The sequence below is a fragment of the Ursus arctos genome, unplaced genomic scaffold (assembly GCF_023065955.2).
Source record: "Ursus arctos isolate Adak ecotype North America unplaced genomic scaffold, UrsArc2.0 scaffold_1, whole genome shotgun sequence".
Taxonomy (NCBI): Eukaryota; Metazoa; Chordata; class Mammalia; order Carnivora; family Ursidae; genus Ursus; species Ursus arctos.
The window spans coordinates 107,708,299-107,731,668 of NW_026622763.1; the positions used below are offsets into that span (position 1 = coordinate 107,708,299).

Sequence of the window (23,370 nt, forward strand, 5' to 3'; positions counted from 1 at the left end):
AGACCTCACTGAGATGGAGCATAAGTGCTCTAAACCAGTAATTCGGTCAGGTTCTAGACAAAATGAGTATAACTGGCAAATACCATGTGTATAGTAATCACCCCACAAAACTGGTCATAACTGTCATTTGAGTCCCCCAAATTAAGAAATGACACTCACGTGAAAATAAACAAAATTACCGCTGCACACTGTTATGAAACATCCGGGGCGCAGGGGCAGGGGAGCAATGGACCAGGAGGAGGAGTGGACAGACCATTTACAGCAAAATAAAACAGTGAACTGAATGCTCTCATCTACAAACTTCAAGGGAATTATTTACTCCTTCTCTGCGCTCCAACAACAACACATCGAAGTAACTACTACAATCATGATCTTAGCACAGTCCGGGATCAAATGAGCACACGTTCCAGACTGTGCTTAGAACACAGCCCCGTCAGCGCTACAGTGATGATCTTAGCACAGTCCGGGATCAAATGAGCACACGTTCCAGACTGTGCTTAGAACACAGCCCCGTCGTCGCTACAGTGATGATCTTAGCACAGTCCGGGATCAAATGAGCACACGTTCCAGACTGTGCTTAGAACACAGCCCCGTCAGCGCTACAGTGATGATCTTAGCACAGTCCGGGATCAAATGAGCACACGTTCCAGACTGTGCTTAGAACACAGCCCCGTCATCGCTACAGTGATGATCTTAGCACAGTCCGGGATCAAATGAGCACACGTTCCAGACTGTGCTTAGAACACAGCCCCGTCAGCGCTACAGTGATGATCTTAGCACAGTCCGGGATCAAATGAGCACACGTTCCAGACTGTGCTTAGAACACAGCCCCGTCAGCGCTACAGTGATGATCTTAGCACAGTCCGGGATCAAATGAGCACACGTTCCAGACTGTGCTTAGAACACAGCCCCGTCATCGCTACAGTGATGATCTTAGCACAGTCCGGGATCAAATGAACACACGTTCCAGACTGTGCTTAGAACACAGCCCCGTCATCGCTACAGTGATGATCTTAGGACAGTCCGGGATCAAATGAACACACGTTACAGACTGTGCTTAGAACACAGCCCCGTCGTCGCTACAGTGATGATCTTAGCACAGTCCGGGATCAAATGAGCACACGTTCCAGACTGTGCTTAGAACACAGCCCTGTCATCGGTGAACGAGTCACCAGGCCTTGGCCCAGCACCTGGCCTCAGTGGAACGGCGGGGCTCGAGGACAGCCACCTTGTCCCACGCTGCCTCTTGTCTGTGTTCAACAGTCACAGACACAAACAAGAATCACATATAAAGCCAGGCCAAGTGAAGAGAGGGTATTCAGAGGAGAAAGGGCGACTACAGCCAGGCTTAGACATAAGCGAGGATTTTTAAGATAATTACTGGGTGGGTGGGGGAGGGAACAGATTCAGGAAGAGAGAGAACCAGATGATCAGGACTGTGAATTACTTCCCAGAAATGAAATTTGGATTCATGACTAAACAAAGGCAGGCCACGAAGGATCCAAAGTGAAGGGAAAACGGGGCCACTGTGACATTTTTGTGAAAATTAGCCTGGTGGGTGTGTGCACACGGGACAAGCAGTAGGAAGAAAGAACTAACAGCAGGATAAAGATCAAGAAGGAGAGGATCAAAGCCCAAAGGCAGCAGACGTCAAGAAAGAAGAGAAGAGGGAGAGAAAGCACTGGGGACAAACACACGGACCTTAGTGTGTTTCTCAGGGTGTGCAGGTAAGGAGTCCGGCCGGGAAAGGAGGGTCCTGGCCACATGGCAGCTGGAGGATGAGGTGACGAGCCCACCAGGATGCAAGCCTGGGCCGCCGAGAGGAGAGGAGGCAGCACGGTTTGCACGCTGGACCCCAGGGAGGGTCATGATGGCCCTTCCACACTGTGCGGGTTAGCGTTCCTGAGCTGTGGCTTCCCCAGCTGTAAAATGAGAGGAGCTCCCACCAGGCAGGAGTGCTGTGGCATTGGGAAACGTTTCTGGAACACCTTCTGGATGCAGTGCTGACCCTGTAACTGTGATTGAGGCCAACACCTCGAGGCTTCCGACCTAGAAGGGCTACGGGGTCTCCAGCAAGGTTCAGAATTCAGCTCCAACAAGAGCTTGAAAGTCATCAGTCCTGTCCTTACAACAACAAGAAAACATCCCTGCAAATCAACCACTTGTCCCGGAAGAAGAGCAGCGACACTCTGACAGATGTCAGCGCTCAGACGAAGGGAGGAAATGGGACACTCTGCTCTGAGGTCCCTGCACCACCTGGGAGGCGGCAGGGCCATGGGAACGTGGACTGAGATGAGCTGCACGTGAAGCCCGGGAGCCCCGCAGCCACGACAACCGCACTGTGAGAAGTGCAACTGCTCTGCTAGGAGAGAAGAAAATGGAATCATGCAGAAAGCTCAGGCACAACCAGAGAAGGCAGGAAAAAGGAGGAGAAGAAAACAAAGAACAAATGCAACAAACGGAAAACCGTGACTGACACAGTAAACGTTCATCCACACACACCAACATTCCTTTTAAATGTAAACTGTCCAAACACAGCAATTAAGACAGAGAGACTGTCAGAACAGATAAAAACACGGGACTCAAATCTATGCTGGCTACAAGACACCCACAGTAAACAGAGACTCAGGTTCAAAGGAAAGGGATGGAGGAAGACGCCTACGCGAACCAAAGCCAGAACAGACAACCCATTCAGACGTGACAGACTGCACGATGGAACAATCATCAGGACACAGCGGGGCATTCTGTCGTGAGGAAGGGGTCAGTTCTCCACAAAGACATAACAACCCCAAACACCAAACAGCAGAGCATCAAAGTACATGAGGCGAAAACACAAGTCAGTGGAGAAAGGGCCACGTGCTCCTGTGGCTGGAGACCTCACCACCCCTCCCTTGTGGACACAGCCCACAGGCAGAGAAGCCGGGGGGGACGTGGATGAGCTGAACACTCCCACCCGCGACGCCAACAGAACGTTCCATTCAACGGCAGGATGCGCATTCTTCTCACGCTCGAGCGGAATGTGAAATCTAGATGGAAAGCACGCCTGACCACGCAGAGCACCCGCGCCCGTGCCAACGAGCTGACATCACAGGAGCTCGTTCTCAGATCATGAGTGCGATTAAATGGGAGGGATGACGACAGCACTGACGGCATGTGTGAAGATCAAAATCGAGCATCTAGCCTCTGAAAAATAATAATAAAAACTAGAGCAGAAATCAGACTGAAAACAGAAAAATAGAGAAATTCAAGGAAACTAAAAGCTGTTTTTTTAAAAAGATCAATAAATGCAAAGAGAAAATTCACAAAGGACAAATAAATGGGCAATAAAAACATAAACTGTTTGAAGTTCAGTGTTTATAAAACGCAAAGTAAAGCAAACACTTTTCTTTGGTATCAAAATCACAAGTTTCTCTCAGCTTTTTGTTCGAACTACATGGTCTGTCTAGGACTTACAGAAGACGGTCAAGCTCGCAGGCTAGTGTGCGCTTTCCGGAGGACAGATTTCACACATGGAGAGTTGTGTCCACACGCCCTCACCCAGTGTGCACTCGCCTTTTACTCCCGACGAGAAGCAAAATCACGGGCCGTGTGCTGGAACCACGGGTGACGGATCCCACCCTGTGAGGTGAGCAGGTGCGGCTCCGACCTCTAATCCACTGGGTTCCACCACCTTTTCTGCATTCCCCACCCCGCCTCACCCACATCAACTCTCTCACCGTCACACTCGCTGGCTTCTGTACATTCTCCTACTCGCCGATCCTGTTCGAATCCAGAGCTCTGCCTCCTCCCTGCCGGCACTCGGGCAGCCGCAGCAGCAGGAAAGCGCTCCCTCCACGGGGCGTCAGGCCCACCGCCCTGCCCCGCTGTCCAAAGCAACCTTCCCGGCCCGTCCTCCCCACCCGACGCCTAGACAACACTTTCCACCTTTCCTCCTTTCCTCCCTCCTCAGACCTCCAACCCCCCCACCCCACTGCCACCTGTGGCTGATGGCCCACTTCCCGTCACTGCGAAGACAGAGCAACCATCAGAGAACGTCCACACGCCCAAGGCACATCCCCACTCGCCCAGCCCCTGCCCACAGCCCTCCACCCCGTTAGAAGCACCGATTGCCACGGAGCACTAGGCCACGCCTTCAGAGGCCACTCACAGCCCTCCCCCACCCCCACAACTGTAGGATCTTTCCCATGAGCCGCTATTTCTTCCATCTTAAGCATAAAACAAAAACTGCTAAAAATGACTAAAATTTTAGGTCTTACTTTCTAGTAACTAAATCAATAGGTTCAACATGAGAAATAACTGAAATATATGGACTCTGTATATGCTGATGTTAGGCTGCATCCCAGCACAGAAAACGAGCGTTTCAGTTATCCAGAGAAACACCGTGAGCTAGCAAACTCCCCAGAGCACAGGGGAAGCTCTGGCACTCGGGGCCCGGCTCTGCCAGAGCTGATCCACCGGGCTGACAGGCAGAGCGGTCACCAGGCAGGACGGAGGCTATCCGTGGGCTCAACACTCAGACTGGTGCTCCTCAAAACGGTTGCGGCCCAGCCACTGTGTCCAGCATGGCAGAGCAGAGGCCGATGCCAGGCTCTGGCACGGCTCGTGGCTGTGGACGAAGGGAAGTCAGTGACGTGGGCTCCCACCCTTCGTGGAGCGGCAGCTACTGACGCTCACGGGTAACGTCCACTTCCTGGGTTCCGAGCTGCCTTCCTGCCCCAGACGTCTGTCAGAAGCCCAGCTCCCGTGCACGTGGAATGCCCTTCCACGGTCCTGAACAGACTGTGGTCTCCCTCGCTGGCGTCTGCGGGCTGTTTGCGCACCACTGGGCACCAGGGTACAAGGGGATTTATGGGGAACACCTGCCTTCTTTCTGGAGGTCAGAACTTGAGCAGCTGCTAAGGCAGAAGGTGCCAACATGACCAGCACCCAGTAAAAACTCTGGGCACCAAGTGTCTGATGGGCTCCGTGGGCAGAAACCCTGCCCAAGCCCTTGCATTACTGCTTTTCTAATGTCAAAGTAGCGCACTTGGCACATCCGTGGGGGGGAGGGCATCGAACGCCCACGCGTGGACTGCTCCAGATGTGCTGTGTCGTTCCCCTCACTGACCGGCTGTGTATCCCTGCTGATTCCCTGTGAGAACCACAGCCATGAGCACAACCACCTGCTGTGACTCCTGAGTCCTTCCAGTGAGGTCCCGAGCTCAGGGCCCCTCAAAACACATGGCGTACTGGGTTGAACAGTGTCCCCCCCAAAATTCATGTCCACTTGGAACCTGTGAATGGGATCTTATTTGGAAACAGGGTCTTTGCAGAGAGAAGTTAAGATGTGACCACAGGGGACTGGCTGAGTCCTAATCCCATGACTGGTGAACTTATAACGAGAGAAATGTAGACAGAGACACAGACACGCAGGGAAGAATGCCCTGTGAGGACAGAGGCAGAGTGGGAGTGACAAAGCCACAGGCCGAGGAAGGCTGAGGATTACCAGCAGCCACCGGGAGCTGGAAGAGGCAGGAAGCATTCTTCCCAGAACCTGAAGAGCATGGCAGCCCTGACAACACCTTGACTTCAGACTTCTGGACTCCAGAACTAGGAGGCTAGGGTGCTGTTTTCAGCACCCCCGGTGTGTGGCCGCTTGTCACGGCAGCCCCAGGGCACTCACACACACGGCCACTGGCATGAGGCGGCCTGACCAAGGGACTCATTTCATGGCCCAGGAGGTGTGACAAAGGCTCCATGCACAAGACATTCACTGTCTTGACACAGCCGGCCTGACGGAACAGTGAACGGTCCCCTGAAGGACATCAAGGCACTAGCTGGAGAAAGCACTGTGTTGTGTGTTTGTGAGAGTCGGGACCCTGTTCGACAAGCGAACAAGCAGCAGGATTTACAGCCATCTCCCCACCATCCTGGGCTCGGGGGCTGGAGGACAAAGGGCCCAGAGGAGATGAAAGCAGTTTTATCTGATTCTAAATCCTCTAAATCTGGAACAGTGCTCAGCTCAGGGTGGAAGCAAAATATCTGCTGAATTAATATTGGCAATCAATCAATTAATTGTCAGACCAGAGAATGCAAAAGCCTTTTGAAGGGAATAGGAAATACACCTCATTATTGGTGGTACTGTTAACACCTAACTTGAAATAGAATTCCTTCAAAATTCTCTAAATTTCTCCAGCAGGCCAGGGACCGCACTCAAAATCCCAGCCCCCCGTCCTGTCTGGCCGGAACTTACAGCATCCGCAGATGGTGAAGAGTACGGTCATTCTGCTTGAGCCACGGTCCTTTGTTGTACTCGAGGTATTCAATATCTTCTACCACCTGAGACAGAGACAATTCCAATTTAATGCAGAGTCCCATTTTGGAAATCAAATGAGATAACATTTTAATACAGTATAAGCCATAACTATCTAGCAGGAACAATCACCACAGAAGCCAAAAAAAAAGGAAGTCGGACAGACGGCCTTCAGTGAGGAAACGGGATTGAGCACTGACCCTCTGATGGGCACCCAGCCCAGCAGATGCTGGGGTCGGCGAGGGGCGCTGACCCTCACTGTGGGCGCCCAGCCCGGCTGACACATGGGTGGTGTAGAAATTGCGTGTGAGGCTGTGAGCAGCAGCGCAGGACAAAAAAAGAATCAAGACTGGGGGAACCAGTGTTAGTGACAGACTACTCATTTCCTCTCCAGGGACTTCATTCTAGAACACGAGACCTCGCCACTGAAAGCAGCAAGAGAACAAGAAAATTAATACATTTCCTAGAGAGCTCCAATAACCTGTTTCCAGCCCCACACCCATGCAGCCTGCAGTCTGACCTCCCAGAGGGGGTGTCTTTTCGCGTGCATTCTATCCCTAGACACACCAAACTCAGGGCCCTCTCCTAACCTGCAAGATTTGAGTATGAACTCAGAACACAACATGGTCTTACAGAGCAAATGCATTCTTCTTCTCAGACGCAGAGCGTCTGAACAGTCTGTCAAGGTGTGAAAATAGCCTAGACACAAGACACGCCCACACCACAGAAACCAAAGCACGCGGAATGTCATCAGTCCGGGAGGAATGGGCCGCGTGCTGTCCTCAGAACCGTGCCGGAGCCAGACGGGGACACGGCCCCCAGTCCTCCGAGAGTGAGTGTGCAGAGTGGGAAAGACCTTCCTGCGTAGCTTTCTCGTCCTCCGCACTGGGCTGCCGGCCAAGCAGTCAACTCCGCAGCGCTGTTTCCCATCACCACCTAGGCCTCAGCCCTGCATCAGAAAACCAGCATCTTCTTCCAGAATTTTCATACCTTTGGTTCTGCTCTTTAGGAATTTATGATTAATACATGAAATACGGGACTTTCTGTGTAACGGATGGTCCACTGCCTCAACACCATCTAAGAAATAACCTGTTTTCTTCTACTCCGTTTTTTCTTATCTTTCAGAGTCGGTTCACACACGCACCTGTTTCTCCACTCTGCGTGCTGCTCCGTTACGCCACATACCGATCCCTGCATTAACACCACAGTGCTTTCATCACCACGCTTTCGCAGGGGTTTTGTATTTGGGAAGGCAAATGTTCCTGCATTATTCTTTCTCAATTTTTTTGGCTATTACTCATTAAGTTCTCTTGAAAATTGCATGGAGATTAACTTGAATTCTACAAAATGCACTTACTAATGTACCTTCTACAATTTTAAGATCCTAGAAACTGAATTATTCAAATCAAAATCAAAATCTCATGCCCAGGGGAGTGTAATGGGCTGCTCTTAGCTTATGAAATACAGACATTTCTAACACTGGTTCCCCCAGTAGGAGCTGAACTGGTTATCTGATTTCTAAGAACTTTATATATGAATCAAATTCAAAGTAATTTAAACTTTTCAGCCTATTTCTTACCTTTTCTGCATCTTGAGCTTCCCTTGCATTATATTGTAAAACCTCACATTTCTCACTGTAAGAAAAGGCAAGAAGAAATTGAAGATAAATTTTCCAAGCTTATATGAATGTACTTATATGAATTAAAGTCTCCGCTGCAAACACTAAAACCGCCCATTCTCTGAAGGGAACAATGTGCTGGCCACATGCTGGCTCGGGGGGCTGCACGGAGGAGGAGGACCTGCTAACTCCCGGGACAACAGCAGGGGTGTCTCCTGACTTCCCTTCTGGCTACCCCACCCCCACCCCACAAGCCCAAGACACCAGGGGCTACGGGGACAGGGTCCACGGGTCACCGCCGCCGCAGGTTCATTACAGGACAGGACGAAGGCACCCTGCACCTCACTGAGACGTGGGCACAGAGAGCACCCAAGCAGTGGAGGAGGAAGGACGGGCTACTTGAGCTGCCGGAATCTGAGACGAACCAGCTCTGCAGCAGGAAGGTAGCAGCTCAGTTCCCTCAGTCCTCAGCCCTCTGTCTGGACGCTGAGAAATCACAGCCAGGTCCCGAAAAGAAGGGGACAGCAGGATGCCACTTCCAGCACTTCTGCCCATGCCTGCACCACGTTTACTGCCATGCGAACAGCTGGCTGCCTGCCCGGCGAGGACTGCAGCCAACAGATGGGTAAGTCTGTACCTGACAAATGAAAGAGGCCGCCTCTGCCACCACCTCCAGACCGACCCGTAGGAGATCTGAGGCCACGACCCCAGCCAGAGAGGCCAGCGAGGCCGCCCAGACCAGAGGCCCACTGGAAAGCCCATCACTGCAGAAATGTCTGACCCCCTTCCAGCAAAGGGGACAGCAGAATGTCAAGGACAGACCACCACTACCCCGGATCACCTGCACAGCCCACGCAAGGAGATTACACAAGGGACACTCTCCTTTAGGAGTCGACAGCACAGCACCCCCCTGCTGATGGCGTGTAAATCCACAGGTCCAAGACTTCACGAGCTATGCTCCACCTGAACTCCACGGCTGACACTCCACGATGCTACCCAACTTCAGCAACCGGAAATCACCGTCCGCAGGCCATCGGCTTAACGAGCTCAGTTAGCACAGCTGAAGTACCTGTCCTGGTACCATGAGCACGGACTCAGGAAACCCCAACGGCCTAGGTGCTGTGATTAGAGACAAGCCCGTATTACACATTTGGAGGAAGTCGTCCGACTAGACGACCGTTTCTTGCTGCAGCCAGATCACTGCATTTCCTGTCTCACTCAAGATAAAGGAAAATGGTCAGAAACCACAGGCACAATAACGATGGATCCATAAAGCCAGAAACAGGAGCTCGGGGCATCTGCCCTTCTGGCTGGAGCAGAGGCTGCCCCTCATTAGAGAACTCAGCGTATTTCCTTCTCAAGGGCCCTCAGCCTCCCGCTGTCACTATGAAGAGAGGCACAAAGGGCAATGTCCTCCCTCCACAAGGCACACGAGTCGGGATTAAACCACGTGTGTAAGAGACAGAATCGTGGACACTCCCTGATGATCAAGGGAGGGCGGCTGGCACGGAAGCATCACCGTCTATCACACAGCAATGTAAACACCCCCCATCTGGCATCCCTGGCGTAGCTGTCACAAGTGTGCGCACGGCAGGTCAGGAGAGCAGTGACACGTACTTCTGACACACAGAACGGCACATTTCCAAAGCCCCTGCCAGGCGGCAGGCACTGCGTGGGGTGTGCAAGGGGACAAAGACAGGGCCCCTGCCCTCACAGAATTTGAGATTCCAGACCATCTCTGAAAACAACTTACAGAGCCAATTTCATAGCCTAACATTTCCATATTCCACGTGACTCGATTCAACAAACTTAATTCTCTGGGCGCCTATAACGAGCAGCGTCCCATGGCAAATGCCCCAGTGACAAACAAACTGACAGAGGACACAGGACAAAGCAAATCCTCTCACTAGGTCCTGCCCGCCCTTCATTCCCACTGGCTTATTTGTGAAGGGAGGCTGAAACAGAGAGGGTGGCCAACAAGGGTCTCAGAGATTCGGGGACACAGTCAAGGCCTAAGGAGGGAACTCAAAGCCACCTGATCCTCCAGGCCCACCTCTCCCAGGAACCCCCAGGTCTCCCAGGAACAGCAGCGCTGACGGCGACATTTACAAACGGAGCAGAGTAAATGTCTCTTCACGGCTGAATACAGGGATGTTTGCTAAACCCGGCTGGAGCTCAAACTTACTTACAATACATTCAAAATCAAGGTACTGAGGATAAAAAACATGTTTTCCAACAATTTTTTTTAAGATTTTTTTTTTTAATTTATTTATTCGACAGACAGAGACAGCCAGTGAGAGAGGGAACACAAGCAGGGGGAGTGGGAGAAGAAGAAGCAGGCTCATAGAGGAAGAGCCTGATGTGGGGCTCGATCCCATAACGCCAGGATCACGCCCTGAGCCGAAGGCAGACGCTTAACCGCTGTGCCACCCAGGCGCCCCTGTCTTCCAACAATTTTAAGCATAAGTATTGACAAAGCCAGAAAACATCTATTCCTGTGGTAGATCACTGTGCCTCCTAAAATCTCACAGTACGACAACGGCCAAGGCTGCACTGTTCTTCACGTGCTCACAAAGGACACGTAAGAAGACAGAGTCCCGGTCGTGAAAGAAGAGAGAACACAGGAGAGACTGGCTTGGGTGCAGAGAGATACCAATCGTGCCCAGTAAATCTGCTTTAATTCAAATACTGACAGACAAGCTAAAAACACTTCTCTTATTCAATTTTGATTTTATTCCTTAATTACTAATATTCTAACAATTCTATCTTCTAAAGTTAGCCACCGTAAATATGTAATATTTAACTAAATGACTTTAAATAAACAAACCTAGGAAACCTAAAGTTGTTTCTGTGGGGAAATATCTCCTGAATTCTAATACACAAAGTCTTATAAACTTTAGATAACCTATTCATGATAGGCGTCTTAAAATTTTCGGTGAAATCCAGCAGTTCTGGTCAAATTTCACCATGAATTTCCAAGAGAAGGGCCTCGAGACACAAGCACATCACACTGCAGCAGGGTCCTGTCTACAGGTGGACGCTGACATGACACGGGCTGCACGCAAACTTCCACGCTGGTGTTCTTGTAAACGTGACAAATGACCTCTAACGTACGTGGCTTCTGCAACTCCACACAGCTTGAGCTGTGACAGCAGACAGACCGTATGTGTTCAGAGACAGAGCTGACAGCACAGCGGGACCACGAGGGGAGACACCAATGCCCACGGCGTAATGAGTCTCTGTGGCAGGACAGCACGTGATCTACAACTTTTAAAAATCCTTATTACACTGTTCATTTGGAAAAATCGAACTAAATCCCACAGACTTTCACCTGTCCGTCCACCGTTCTCATCGTACAAACTGCTGAAAGCAGAGCTCCGCTAGACTCTCCCGACAGCAGTAAGGGGACAGTCCCCAGCCCGCGTGGTGTCTTCAGGCGTGCACGTGACAGTCTGCTGCGTGACCACCAGTCGTGGAAAGGTGCCCTCTCCTTCGTGGCGACAAGTCCATAATCCTGAGCCTGTCCTATGTGCCACCGTGTGCTACGTGTGCTACGTGAGAAACACACACCACCCAAAGCACCTCTTCCCCCCTTCGCCTTGGTCTGCCCAATGCACGGTGAGACAGGACTACAAAGCGAGAGCGCTGCCCTCGGCGTGCGGGGGCGTAACCAGGGACGGGTACCTGGGCTGGAACAGAGACAGCAGCTGCTCATGAGCACAGCAGCATGACTCGGGGCCCACCGCTGACCGCGCCAGCCCCACACACGCGGCCACACACTCCACTCAGACGGGCGCTTTCCCTTTCAGGTGCTCGATGCTGACGACAAAGCAAGCAAGCAAGCAAGCTGGAAGTTCGGCAAGGGTTACACTGCAAAAGAGAGGTCCATGTTCTCCGTGTTAAGTCTAAATCCCCCGACCCAGGGTAGTGCAAGCCCCCTGCACCTGCTGTGTTCCACGGCTCACATGCGCCTCTCCGCGGCCCCTCTCCAAACATTTGGAGAAACATCCAAATCCCTGGGAAGAAAGGAGGGGAGCTCTTTCCCCCAAAGCGCGAGTCTCTGCTGCTCATCAGAGGGGGCCGTGCTGTAGTACCAGGACTTAGCAAAGGTCGTGAAGGCCCCATACGAAGTCACAAGAACACACCACTCCACGCCACATCCTCAGCGCGGCCCGCTAACAAGGACTCTGAAGGCTGAGCCGGGGCTTCTCAGTGATGCACGGAACACCCTGACCTGGATGATTTCGCAAAGTGGCCCGTGGACAGTGACACTGTGGGGAAGGACCGGACATCATCTCCCAGGCCGACAGCATTTGCGACGCTGTGCTGAAAGACATCGAGCTCAGCACACTGACGGGGGTGGGGGTATGAGTAAGCAGCAGCCGCGGCCACCCTCAGGAACTGTCGTGTTAGTCGAGCAAGTCAAGCAACGACTTCCGAATGCCGTGGGCGAGCCACAAGGCCTGCCCCAACTATGGTGGCAGTCAGAAGCGTGCTCTGCTGGGCCGGCCGGCGAGGGAGGAAGGGTCAGATGCTCGGCACAACGGAGAGCAGCGCCACCCCCCTGGGCAGCAGAGAGGCACAGGTGAGCCGTGGAACACAGCACGTGAGGCTTCAGGAGCGAACTCCCACCGCAGATCAAGTCTGAGCAACCAAATGGGGCAAGGGACGCTTACAATGGCTGCTGAACACACTTTGTGGTCAGGAAGCCTCGAGGAGAAGTTCTTGAAAATAACTGCAAAGTAAAAGAAAACCTCACCCTGAGGACAAGTTGAACTCAGGCCTTATTAGCTAAAAATTCTATTTGGGAATTCGTCAGGACGCCCCTTCTGAGTTAATGTTTTCGTAGTCAGAAGATCTCCAAGACTTCTGGAACTGACACGCAAGGGTCAACCATCTGTTTCTTCTGCTTATTCACGTATGCCTATACATTCCCCTGAGCACGACTTACAAACCTGATTTTTTTCTGCACCTCTGGTCCTAAAAACGGAGAGTGCAACAGAAGACAGGGACCCACAGCTCGCCCTGCTCTGCACTGCTGCTAGGAAACAGCTCAGCACGAGAGAGGCAGGAATGCAGGCATCTGCTTATGGTCAAGAAAAATTAGTTTTCAATTTACAAATCAAACTTCTCTTCCAAAGTTACTATAACTTACTTTTTTTTTATTCACAATTTTATACGTTGAAATCTTAAACGAGAACATGAGATTTTTAGGCATCAAGAGGCTTAAGTTTAAAACAATTTAAGACAAGCTGCCAGAGACGTTCAGGAAGAGATCAGACACTTGCCAGTGGGACCCGAGGGACAGTGGTCCCCGACTTCCCTCTCACAGGCCAGCAGGCAAGGACCACAGGACAACGAGCAGAGTAGGGGAACATTTCCTTTGTGCTTTCAGGAAAGAAATGATGAGAGCAGGAGGAAGGAAAGAAAGAGGAGAATCTGGTGGGATTTCATTTAATCCAAACTACCGCTAAGAACAACTTTTAAAAGGATCTACAGGGATTACTTGTCCTCCATGAATTCCCTGTACGGATTCAAGGAGCACTTTCGAGCAAGCCTTCTAGGTAAGCAGGAATGTCCGGATGCCCCCTCAGGTCAGAACACGGGAGCTCCCTGATGCTAACACCCTGTCGTGGAATACAGCATGGCTTCACTTCCAGCCTCAAATGATTTTAGGAATAAAACAAAGAAGTATGGACAAAATAGGCAAACCCAAAGAGCAAAATACCCCCACCAAACAAGCTGAAATGTGTGCTGTCACTCTTGCTTACAAACACGAGACCTGAATAGCGCAGACAGCATCCACTGTCATGAGTAAGAGTGAACTCCCGGGCTGCCGGGTACAGGGAACCGTGTGCAGAGACGCTGCGGTCACAGAACTCAGTCGTGCATTTAGCTCACCTCATCTCCGGCAGGAAGGTTTTCTTATAGGAGTTCTCGATGTCCTGCAAATAGGCAGAGGTGATCTTCATTTCATGCGGCTAAACAAAAGCACAAAAAACAAGTGGAACATTTAGACTTTTTCTTTCACTTGTGCACCTGTAAAAGGTGAAAATAAGCAATAAACACGGTTTTCTTGAGCAACTCATGGGCGTTGCAGGGACGGCAGGAACGGGGCCTCTCGGTGCTGGTCAGGATCACCCTCACTGTACCACAGCGAAGCACCCAGATTTGCCCAGGGGATCCCACTGCATGACCTTTCACGGGCGTGAAGATGCATGCTTAGAACGGGATCAGGAAGAAGCCCCTTTACAGGACACACGTACAGCGTGGCACATGGGATACAGTATACGCACACACACACACACACAAGCACATGTGTGCACACATATACAGTCCTGGCAGCTAAGACCATGACAACGAGGGGACTGGCCCACCTCTCCCCCAGCCCTCACACCCTGTTCTCCACCACCGACTCTCTCCTGCCCTCTCCCTTCACTACTCACACCCCCCAGCCACCTCTCCCACTTCCCCCACGGCTCAGCTCCCTTACCGCCTGAAGTGTGCTAAGCCAAATTCAGAAACCGAAACGTCACGCCTGAGTGGCCAGTTTCAGTATCTAAAACCCCCTACAGTCCAGCAATGCTATGGGCAAGGCGTGCCGTCTTCCATCTCGTCTTTCTTCAAGGCACTGACCTCCACCGGGTACATTCCTGTTTCCCTGTTTGCTGCTGACCACCCCCCACACACACACAATTCTACACTCATATCACAGCATCAGAAAGAAGACCTATTCTCTCCCAGGAAAAAATACGCCAAGTGGGAGTGGTGTTTGCAGATGAGAACTAGTCCGAGAGGCAGTGATGTCTCCGTGCTCTGACTCCTGCCATCGGGCCCACAGAGCCAGGGAGCAACGGCAAACCCCAGCTTTGGGCCACCTAATACAGGCTCAGCCAGCGCCGCACGTGCAGAGGCGGCTGCCTCACTGTTCTAGAGTCACCACGCGGGGACAGGAGATAGAGGGTCTCGACCTGAGTTAGACAGGAAGGAGGAACTGAAAGGGTTCTAGAAATCACATTTGACCTGCAGACAGAGAATAGGGCGAGGAGGCCCCCCTGGAGAACAGGAAGGTGCAGGGCAGGGGGCCTGCCACCAGGACACGAACCCATCCTCACAGGGGGCCTCAGGGGCCAGGGCGTGAGGGCGGGACGGCGCTCGGGGCTGCGGAGCGCTGCCGGAGAGCGGTGACTGACCAGGGCCCCTCCATCCGCCCCACAGGGGCCTGCACTCGGGGCCCCACCATGTGGGCCGCCCATCTCTGTGAAAGCCGATGGTGCCTGCTGACGGCAACATGCCGTGACCGCCACCAGGAAGTGCTGATCTACGAGGACACAGCGAGATAACGAGGACATGTAAACAGAACACGGTCTTCAACTGAAAAGCTGAATTACGTTTCCCTTCTTCTGAATCCGACTCTGGATCTCTGGAACGGGCACGTCGATGTAGACCACCACGTGAGGAGGCAAATATTCTGCGATGGTGACCTTCTTCACCTCGTTGTAGTGGTCCACACCTGCACACATGGGAGAGGCACATCTGTCACACATAGGCCGCCACAGGCTCCCCCAACACGCGCCCTTCCGAGTACAAGGGCAAAGGCAGATGCAGTTCCCAGAGCCACGTGTCAATCCGTGAATCACAGAACGCACAGCTGTCAGCACAAGGGACCCCGCTGCAGGTGCCAGGGACGGCGCACAGTGCCCGCGGCCCTCTCGGCAGCCCCTGCACCACAGTGCTTCTCGTCCCCCGCAGACCGCAGGCACCGGGCCCAGAGACGGCACGTCACAGCCACAGAGCGGGCTGGTGGGACTCACACGGCGGCCATCAGAACATTCTAAAGGCCAGATGCTAAGGCCATCTTGGCCACAAAGAAGGCCAGGGGAGGGCACACAAGGGTCCACTTTGGTAGCCTGTGGCTGGAACGCATCAGAGACACCTGCTGTGTACGGCAGTAACAGACAACAGTCTCATCTTCTCCAGCGAGTGCAGACATTTGTTATTTACTTTATTTTTCAAATAACTGAAAAATGTGAAACTACATTTACCTGGTTTCAATGTGTTTCAGTAAATTTAACCAACTACACAGAACTACCTACTGAAACAGATCTAGTAACACAAAATACAACAGAAGGCAAGTGAGGCTGAGGGATCATTCGCCCCAGGTCATCACTGTGCAGAACAGCCACGTCCAACTGGTGGCGCGAAAGAACACGCATGCTGTCTCGAGGACGCTGCATCTGGACGTCCTCCGGTGTACAGGACGTCACTAGAAAGACAGGCAGAGCACACTGGGTCACTGGATGAAACCACCACCCCCACCTGCCACAGGAGCTGCGTCAAGAAACCAGCGGGAACTTCCAGAAGCAGCAAACTTTGGGCTCACACTAGGAGCCACAGAAAGACCACCGCTTTGCTCTAAAGGAAACATTCAGGTGACCACTGCCAGTGAGTCTGGGTTCAGCAGCAATTCAGGACAGGCCTGTGACGCACGGGCAGGAGGGTCTGAGCTGGAGGAACATGAGGACACACAGGCGGTGACATCACAGTGAGTGACGGGGGCACCCTGTGGGTACTGTTCTCCTGTCCGCGCAGGAGATACCCTGCCCTGTCTCAGCTTCCTACCTGGGCCGCCCGGAACCAGGCCAGCCTCACCCGCCCCCAGGCAAGACGTCCGTTCTTCCGCCTCACGTTCCTGGGAGCGCTCCTGCTTCGGGGCGACCTTCTGCCTTGCCGTGTGCTGTCTACTCTGACGTTATCTGTTCCTCTGACCCAACACGGAAACGAGTCTCACTAGTCCTGGGCCTCCCCCACGGCCCTTCTCAGTTCCTGTCTCACGAGATCCCACACACCCCGTGTGACAACCGTCCCCCTGCCACGCTCATGGACCCTGCTCAGCTTCAATTCTGCAGCAGGCTTCCCTCCCCAGAAACCCCGAAGTCCAAGGATCCTGGCCTCAGTGCTCGGCTCTCACTCTGGGCTTTCCGGGGACGAGCACATCCCCTGTCCGTGCCAATCCCCCCAAATCATGTCTGTGACACGTGGCCACCTGCCGGAATTTCCACCTGGCCACCTCCACCTGGGACCTCAAACCCCACACACCCACGCGGGACACCTCCTTCTCAGCCCGCTGCCCCTTCCCAACCTCTTCACGGGGCAAGAAGTTTGGTGAGTCCACTTTCGCTCCCCCTCCTTCCTCCCGCAAAGCTGACCGCCCAGTGCAGCCGTCGTCCTAACATGCGGCCATCCTGCTCTGCCCTCCCCCCACCATTTCCCCTCCCCAGATACATCCCTCAGATGAACGAACACGACACAAGCACATCCTTCCGGCACCTAACACCTTCGGTGGCTCCTCGGTACTTTCAGGAAAAAGTCAAGCACACTCTCCAGGGGCACAGCCACTCCTGGTGCCCCCCGCATCTGCCTGTCCTGGGCCATCCCCCACCACCACCAGCCTTCTCCGCCGTCAACACCGCAGGCGCCTGCAGGCACACTTCATCTAGCTCACCCGCCACCCCGCTGCCCTGCTACCCCGGGCTCACTCCTCAGAGACACTGCTGCTGATGGTAGCCGGTCTCCCAGCCAGTGAGCGTTCTCCTGTGTGCTCCCACAGCCCCCGGAGGACAGGCACTGACGCTGCTTTCATGCCCACCCCCCATTACTGCAAGAGCCTTCCTTGTCTTTTGTTGTCATATCCCTGGCACCTAGGACCAAGCCTGGCACGCAGCCAGCACCCCAGAAATGTTGGCTGATGGACCTCAACTGCTGCTTGGAATGCCTGGAGAGGACCGGTGCCCTGGTGAGAAGCACGGGAGCCGGCTGCTCCTTCTGCAAGCACAGGGGAGCCGCCGTTGCAGCAGAACGCGCAAGCAGACCAAAGCAGAGCGCCTCAATCCAAATCGTCTCCTGGCTGGCTTGGCTCTCCCCGTTCACTAACCAGCCCCTCGTACTCGGCTCTCCAGGGGTGACCGGCTGCCAGCTCCGGCCAGCCACGCACTTGGGTGAACATGTCCATGGGCAGACTGAGCACAGGGCCCCAAGGCCCCACCCTAACACGCTTCCCTAACTCCTCAGTCAGGGCACCTTTGACCAGTCCTTATCATTGTCCGTGTCCACCTGTCAGACCTCCGACAACCCCACGCGGTGCTGCTGTCCCTGCAAGCATCAGAAGAGCAGGGAATGCTGCTGCTGCTGCTGGCTCTCACGCAGGTGTGGACACAAGAAATACAGACATCCTAATGACCACACACTAGAAATTGGTTAGTTCAGCAAAACTAACCCAGATCAGAGAAAGTGGCTTAGGCATTTGGCAAGGCTGAAGAGAGACAGGGACGGCAGATATGGTTTTGGGGAAGGCTGGGTGGAACCTCTCTGCTTTCACCAGGAGATATGAATTTAGGAGGAAAAGAAGGTGGAAGGAACCCTCTTTTCTCCCGTTAATGTAACAAGTCATGGCACTTGTTCCGGTAGTTAACAGACATGCAGAGCGCACACTAACTGCAGGGCAGTCTGCCAGAGCCTTCACAAAGCGACACAGCACCTCCAGGGAGCCCTGGCCGCAGCCCCGACTCACACTGCTTTCGGATGAATCCCTGGCTATACATCGCCTCCAAGAAGACAAAGTCACTGAAGATGGAGCGCTCCAACACGACCCCTTGTCCTGCGAGACGGAAACAAAAATCAAAAGTCAGACGATTAAAAGTCAAGGCACTGGAAACGAGCAACTTCATTTTAAAAAGGCAAAAGTTATTTACAATACCCTTTGCATACCAAGTATTTTCAAACGTACATACATGCTCTTCTAAGTGGGAAATCACTTTCAAAAACAAGAGCACTTCAGGGGTGCTGGGTGGCTCAGTGGGTTAAGCACCGGCCTTCAGCACAGGTCATGATCTCAGGGTCCTGGGATCAAGCCCCACATCAGGCCCCCTGCTCGGCGGGGAGCCTGCTTCTCCCTCCCCCTCTGCCCCTCCACCTGCTCATGTTCTCTCTCTCTCAAATAAATAAAATCTTTTTTAAAAATAAATAAATATATAAACAAGAGCACTTCTGGTTTGGCGATGTCATCCTGTCAGCTCCAACCTGTCGAGTTAGGAGGAAGGTATTTCTGTCTGAAACCACAGCTTTCCCACCCCATCTACCCACAATCCTGTCCCGGCCCAACCGCCCGGTCAGACCCCAGCAGCATCCACGACTCTCCCCGAGTGGCCCGTGCCCAATTCATCAGCAAACCACCAGCTTCCTCCCAACCACATCTTGAACCCGACCGCTGTGCATGATTTCCACAGCCCCCCACCCCCGTCAAGAGCAAGGCCCCCTCCCTGCAGGCAAGGTCCCAGCCCCAGCCACCAGCTAGGCCCTGCCTCCGCCCCTGCCCCCACCACTCTCCCAGCAACAAACGGGCACTCTCGGAGCGTGAGCAGGCTCACACCTCCCGATGGCTTCCTCTCCCCTCCAGAGGAACAGCCATCTTGCCCAGGTGACTTCTCTGACCTTATCCCGTGCACTCCCAGACCGCTCATGTCACACTGGCCTCCTGTGACTGCAGCTGCTCTGAGCACTGTCCCCACAGACTCTGGCCAGCGTCCCTGCACTTGGGCCTGGTATGCTGGCAGAGGCCTCCCCCACCCCCCCCACCTGGAAGCACGGCCCCGGCCCCAGTGCAAACCCCTTCCGAGCCTCTCATTACCGGACAGGACCCTGAACATGCCCACATTTACGCTTTCTTTCCCTACCACAGTGTCAGCTCCGGGAGGCGGCAGCCTTCGCTTCCTCCGCCTCGGCTCCTAGAACACACCTGGCCCACGGCAGACACTCACACAGTGTGCAATGATTAATGGAACACAAAAAGAAACGAGTAAGTTTTCATTTAAAGAGCTCCTTTTTCACTCTAAGAAATAAGCATCCTAAGATAGGGCTGAGTATACTTCTAAAAGAAACTGTAGTAAGCCAAGTCCCAGTATTGATTCCAAAGCCCAAGCAGCCCTGGAGAGCCTGGTACAGAACATCACGAGGGAGACCACTTTTTCTCAAGAGCAGCACGAACCAAAATCAGGGCTAATGTTCATCTGAGGAAAAGTATCGCTAAGAAAATTTTGGAAAAGAAGCCAGTAACTAGACTCCTCTGTAACTGTCCAGACAGAGTGAGTCCTGCATCTCGGGCGTATGCTGTGTACGCGGAGCCCGCTGGAGCGGGAGGCAGTGGCTCCCGAACGCAGGTTTGTGACCCAGTTCCGTCGTTACCTGGGGCCCCTGTTACACGACCTTCTTGCTCACACCACAAAGCACAGCCTCGAGCTGGCAGCTGCGGTCTGTAAACGAGCTCACCAGGCACTGACGGCCGCTCTGGGGTGGGCGTAGGAGGCGGACGTAAAGCCCATACGGTCTGCATCTCCTTCTCCCACGGGCGCGGGCACGGTGTTTGCTGCCACCCACGCTTCAGCACCTCCGCGGCCTGAGAGCTCTGGCCCAGCACGGCAGTGCCTGCTGCCGCCAGCACGCTCGGGGAGACACCAAGTTTAACCTACGCTGCTGGAACCCAGGGTGCTGCAGTGCCTCCTGGACTGGACCCTGTTCTGCACTAACTTCATGCCCGGACTCCCGTTGTCTCCCAGACTCCACACAGTGCCTGCCCCAATATACGGCCCTTGTCCATTTCTTGCTGGCTTCCAAATGCTTACAGAAACACACCCTCTTTCACTGGACAGGCCTGTGGGGTCCTGCGCGCTCTGCCTCCCCCACCTCTGCACTTTCTCCAGGGTGAGCTGCTACCCAGTGGAGGGATGGTGAATCCCGGCCATCCCTAGGCCCTCAGAAACAAGCCTGTTTTGTGTGTCCCATCTCTGTGACTACAGCTCCAGTGCACGAGGGTGACTCCACTTCGCCACCGCCATGTACAGGCTCTCTTTCCTGCGTCTGTGGATCCCTCTCCCCTGTGAGCCTACAGCAGCGGTATGGAAACTCCCTACCATCCATAAGCCTCATCCCAGTGCACAGAAATGAAATCCTATTAAGTGAACTTTATTCTGAAGCAGGAATAACGTAAATCTCAGGGAATCTATGATCTTATGAGAAAGACAGAACTTGCCCCAGCAAATACCCTCAAAGAAAAGCTCTACTTAGAGGCAATCTAAACTGGCAGGGCTGCGGGGCTGGAGTGCAGCAGGCGGCCGGCCGTCACCTGGCTGCAGGGCCGCACCTGTGCTCAGCAGGTGCTCCAGGGCGTCAGCGTACTGCAGGAGGCGGCTGGCGTACAGCCAGGACTGCAGGCGGTAGCTGTGGCCGTCATTACTCCTCGGGTCGTCATAGAACTTCTCCATGCTGCAGCTGCCACTGAGTTCCAGGTCCAGGGCCCTCCCGTCTCCCGTCGTGCTGTCCGCATAATGCACCCCTGCTTCTGGGAAGTGCTTTAAACCTGAGAAGAAGATATGCAATGTGAGCACCTTGCCTGCCATCAGCGGACAGCCCGGACTCACAGCAACAAAGCTCCATCTGGACACATCGCAGAGGCTGCTCGGTGAGGACCCGGCAGAGTCACCCTCACGCCTGTGTTTACACAGGACACTGAAGATGATGTGCGGGGAACAGCCAAGGTCCAGGTCCCGCCGGTGCCCCCGTGGGAGATCCTCCCAAAAGGAGAGCGGCCCAGGGCTGTGGGAGCCCCCATGTACAAGTGGGCACCAGCCAGTCAAATACTACAGAGAAGTACAGCGGACAAACACCTTCACCAGGAGTCAGGGAGCAGGGTTCAAAGCCCGGCTTCACACTAACCAGCTGCGTGACAGCAGCTTCTTAACCACCGGAAAGCCGGCAGTCATCACGGCCCGCACACAGGACGGCGACGAAGCTCAAGTAAGACCGCGCGCGAAAGTGCTCTGCGGACATTGTCAAGAAAAAATTCCAACTCAAACTGACAACCAGAATGGGTTTTTTAAATGTTCATTAAACTTAACACATTAAAAACAGCTTTTAATGTATTTTAAAAATGTAAAATACCTACCCAGGGCCCAATTCTACCCAGTCAATGTTAAAGTAAAATTGAACTCAGGCAAGCAGCAATGCACCCGGGAGGAAGGTACTCTACGAGACAGAAGTCCGTACCTAATTTCTCTGCTATTTCTTTCGCGAGCTTGCCTTTTCCAGAACATATATTGCCGTCTACAGTTATCACTTTGCTGTATTCTGTGAATCTTTTGGTTGTTCTTTCGCCGAGTATGTAAGCCAAAGGGCCATACCGTAGCTTGCACTGTGCACTTGTATGAATTCCTCCCTGAAAAACACAACAGCATCTGGTTACTGCAGACACCAGCAGCTGTTAGGGAAAAATGCCCAGAAGACCCCTGGTGATAAAAATGCCAACATCTACATTTTTATTAGCTATTCACTTGTTTAATTACCCGTCTCCCTACCCCACCCCCAGTATAAGTTCATAAGGATAGGGGACTGTCTGTTTTGTTCACTGCTAAATCCTCAGGGCCTGGAACAGTACCTGGAACAGAATCTGCATACCATGTTCAATAAAAGTTGGATGGATGGATGGATGGTTGGATGGAAGAAAGGCAGGGAGGAAGGAAAGGGAAGATAGAGAGGAAGGGAACAGAGCATTTTTCCAGGCCAGACTTCTATCCTGAGCTCTACACCCAGTTAACTGCCTTTATTTTTTTTTTGTTTCTTTTTTTAATAATATTTTTTATTATATTATGTTAGTCACCATACAGTACATCCCTAGTTTTAGATGTAGTGTTCCATGATTCATTACTTGCGTATAACACCCAGTGCACCATGCAATATGTGCCCTCCTTATTTCAGATTTAAGCCTGTTACTGTCAGATATTTTCAGGACCTCTAGATGGAGCTGTTTAAAGGCACGGAACTGGGGAATGGGATAGGCCATTACCTGCCTTTAAACAGCTCCATCTAGAGGTCCTGAAAATATCTGAAAGTAACAGGCTTAAAACTGAACTAGAACATCCATACCCTAACCCCCGAATCTGCTCTCCCTCAAGCTCCCTATCCGCTATCCACCAAGCAAATCTGAGCACACGTGGGAGTCACCTTGGATATCCTCCTCCTTCCTCCAACCCTATAACCACTCACAAAATCCTACTGACCTTAACTCTTAAACCTCCCTGGAGCCAACTGTCTTCTCCCCACCCCCACCACAATGATTTTGCAGACATCTTCGCATCTCACCTATGGTGCAATGCTGGCGTCATGTCCTGTCTCCCAACAAATTCAGTCTATTCTCCGCTCAAAAGCCAAATGATCTACCCCCACCAACACACACACAACACACACACACACACACACACACACACACACATCAAGAAAAAAACACAATCAAAACGCAAACAACTAAGAAAATCCTTAGTGTATATAAAGGTTGTACGGATCAATGAGGAATACTGACAGAGTAAGGAAAAACTGGAATGCACAGCTTATTTTGAAAGTATTAAAAATAGCC

General features: G+C 52.8%; 1 protein-coding gene across 7 annotated transcripts in view; it reads right to left on the bottom strand.

Moving 5' to 3' along the window:
* The window catches only part of NDUFA10 (NADH:ubiquinone oxidoreductase subunit A10), a 52,902-nt gene that overhangs the window by 27,329 nt on the left and 2,203 nt on the right, over positions 1-23,370 (bottom strand). For 4 of the 7 annotated variants that reach the window (XM_026491250.4, XM_057306152.1, XM_026491255.4 and 1 more), the window contains exons 2-8: positions 22,008-22,176; positions 21,106-21,321; positions 18,481-18,567; positions 15,302-15,423; positions 13,812-13,891; positions 7,872-7,926; positions 6,233-6,318 (exon numbers count right to left, since the gene is read on the bottom strand). In XM_026491250.4, coding sequence (XP_026347035.1) covers positions 6,233-6,318; positions 7,872-7,926; positions 13,812-13,891; positions 15,302-15,423; positions 18,481-18,567; positions 21,106-21,321; positions 22,008-22,176 — 815 coding nt within the window. Of the gene's footprint in view, positions 1-6,232; positions 6,319-6,492; positions 6,718-6,882; positions 7,242-7,436; positions 7,927-13,811; positions 13,892-15,301; positions 15,424-18,480; positions 18,568-21,105; positions 21,322-22,007; positions 22,177-23,370 lie in introns of those variants that run through there. The other 3 variants (XR_008957082.1, XR_008957080.1, XR_008957081.1) reach the window with 3 other exon arrangements.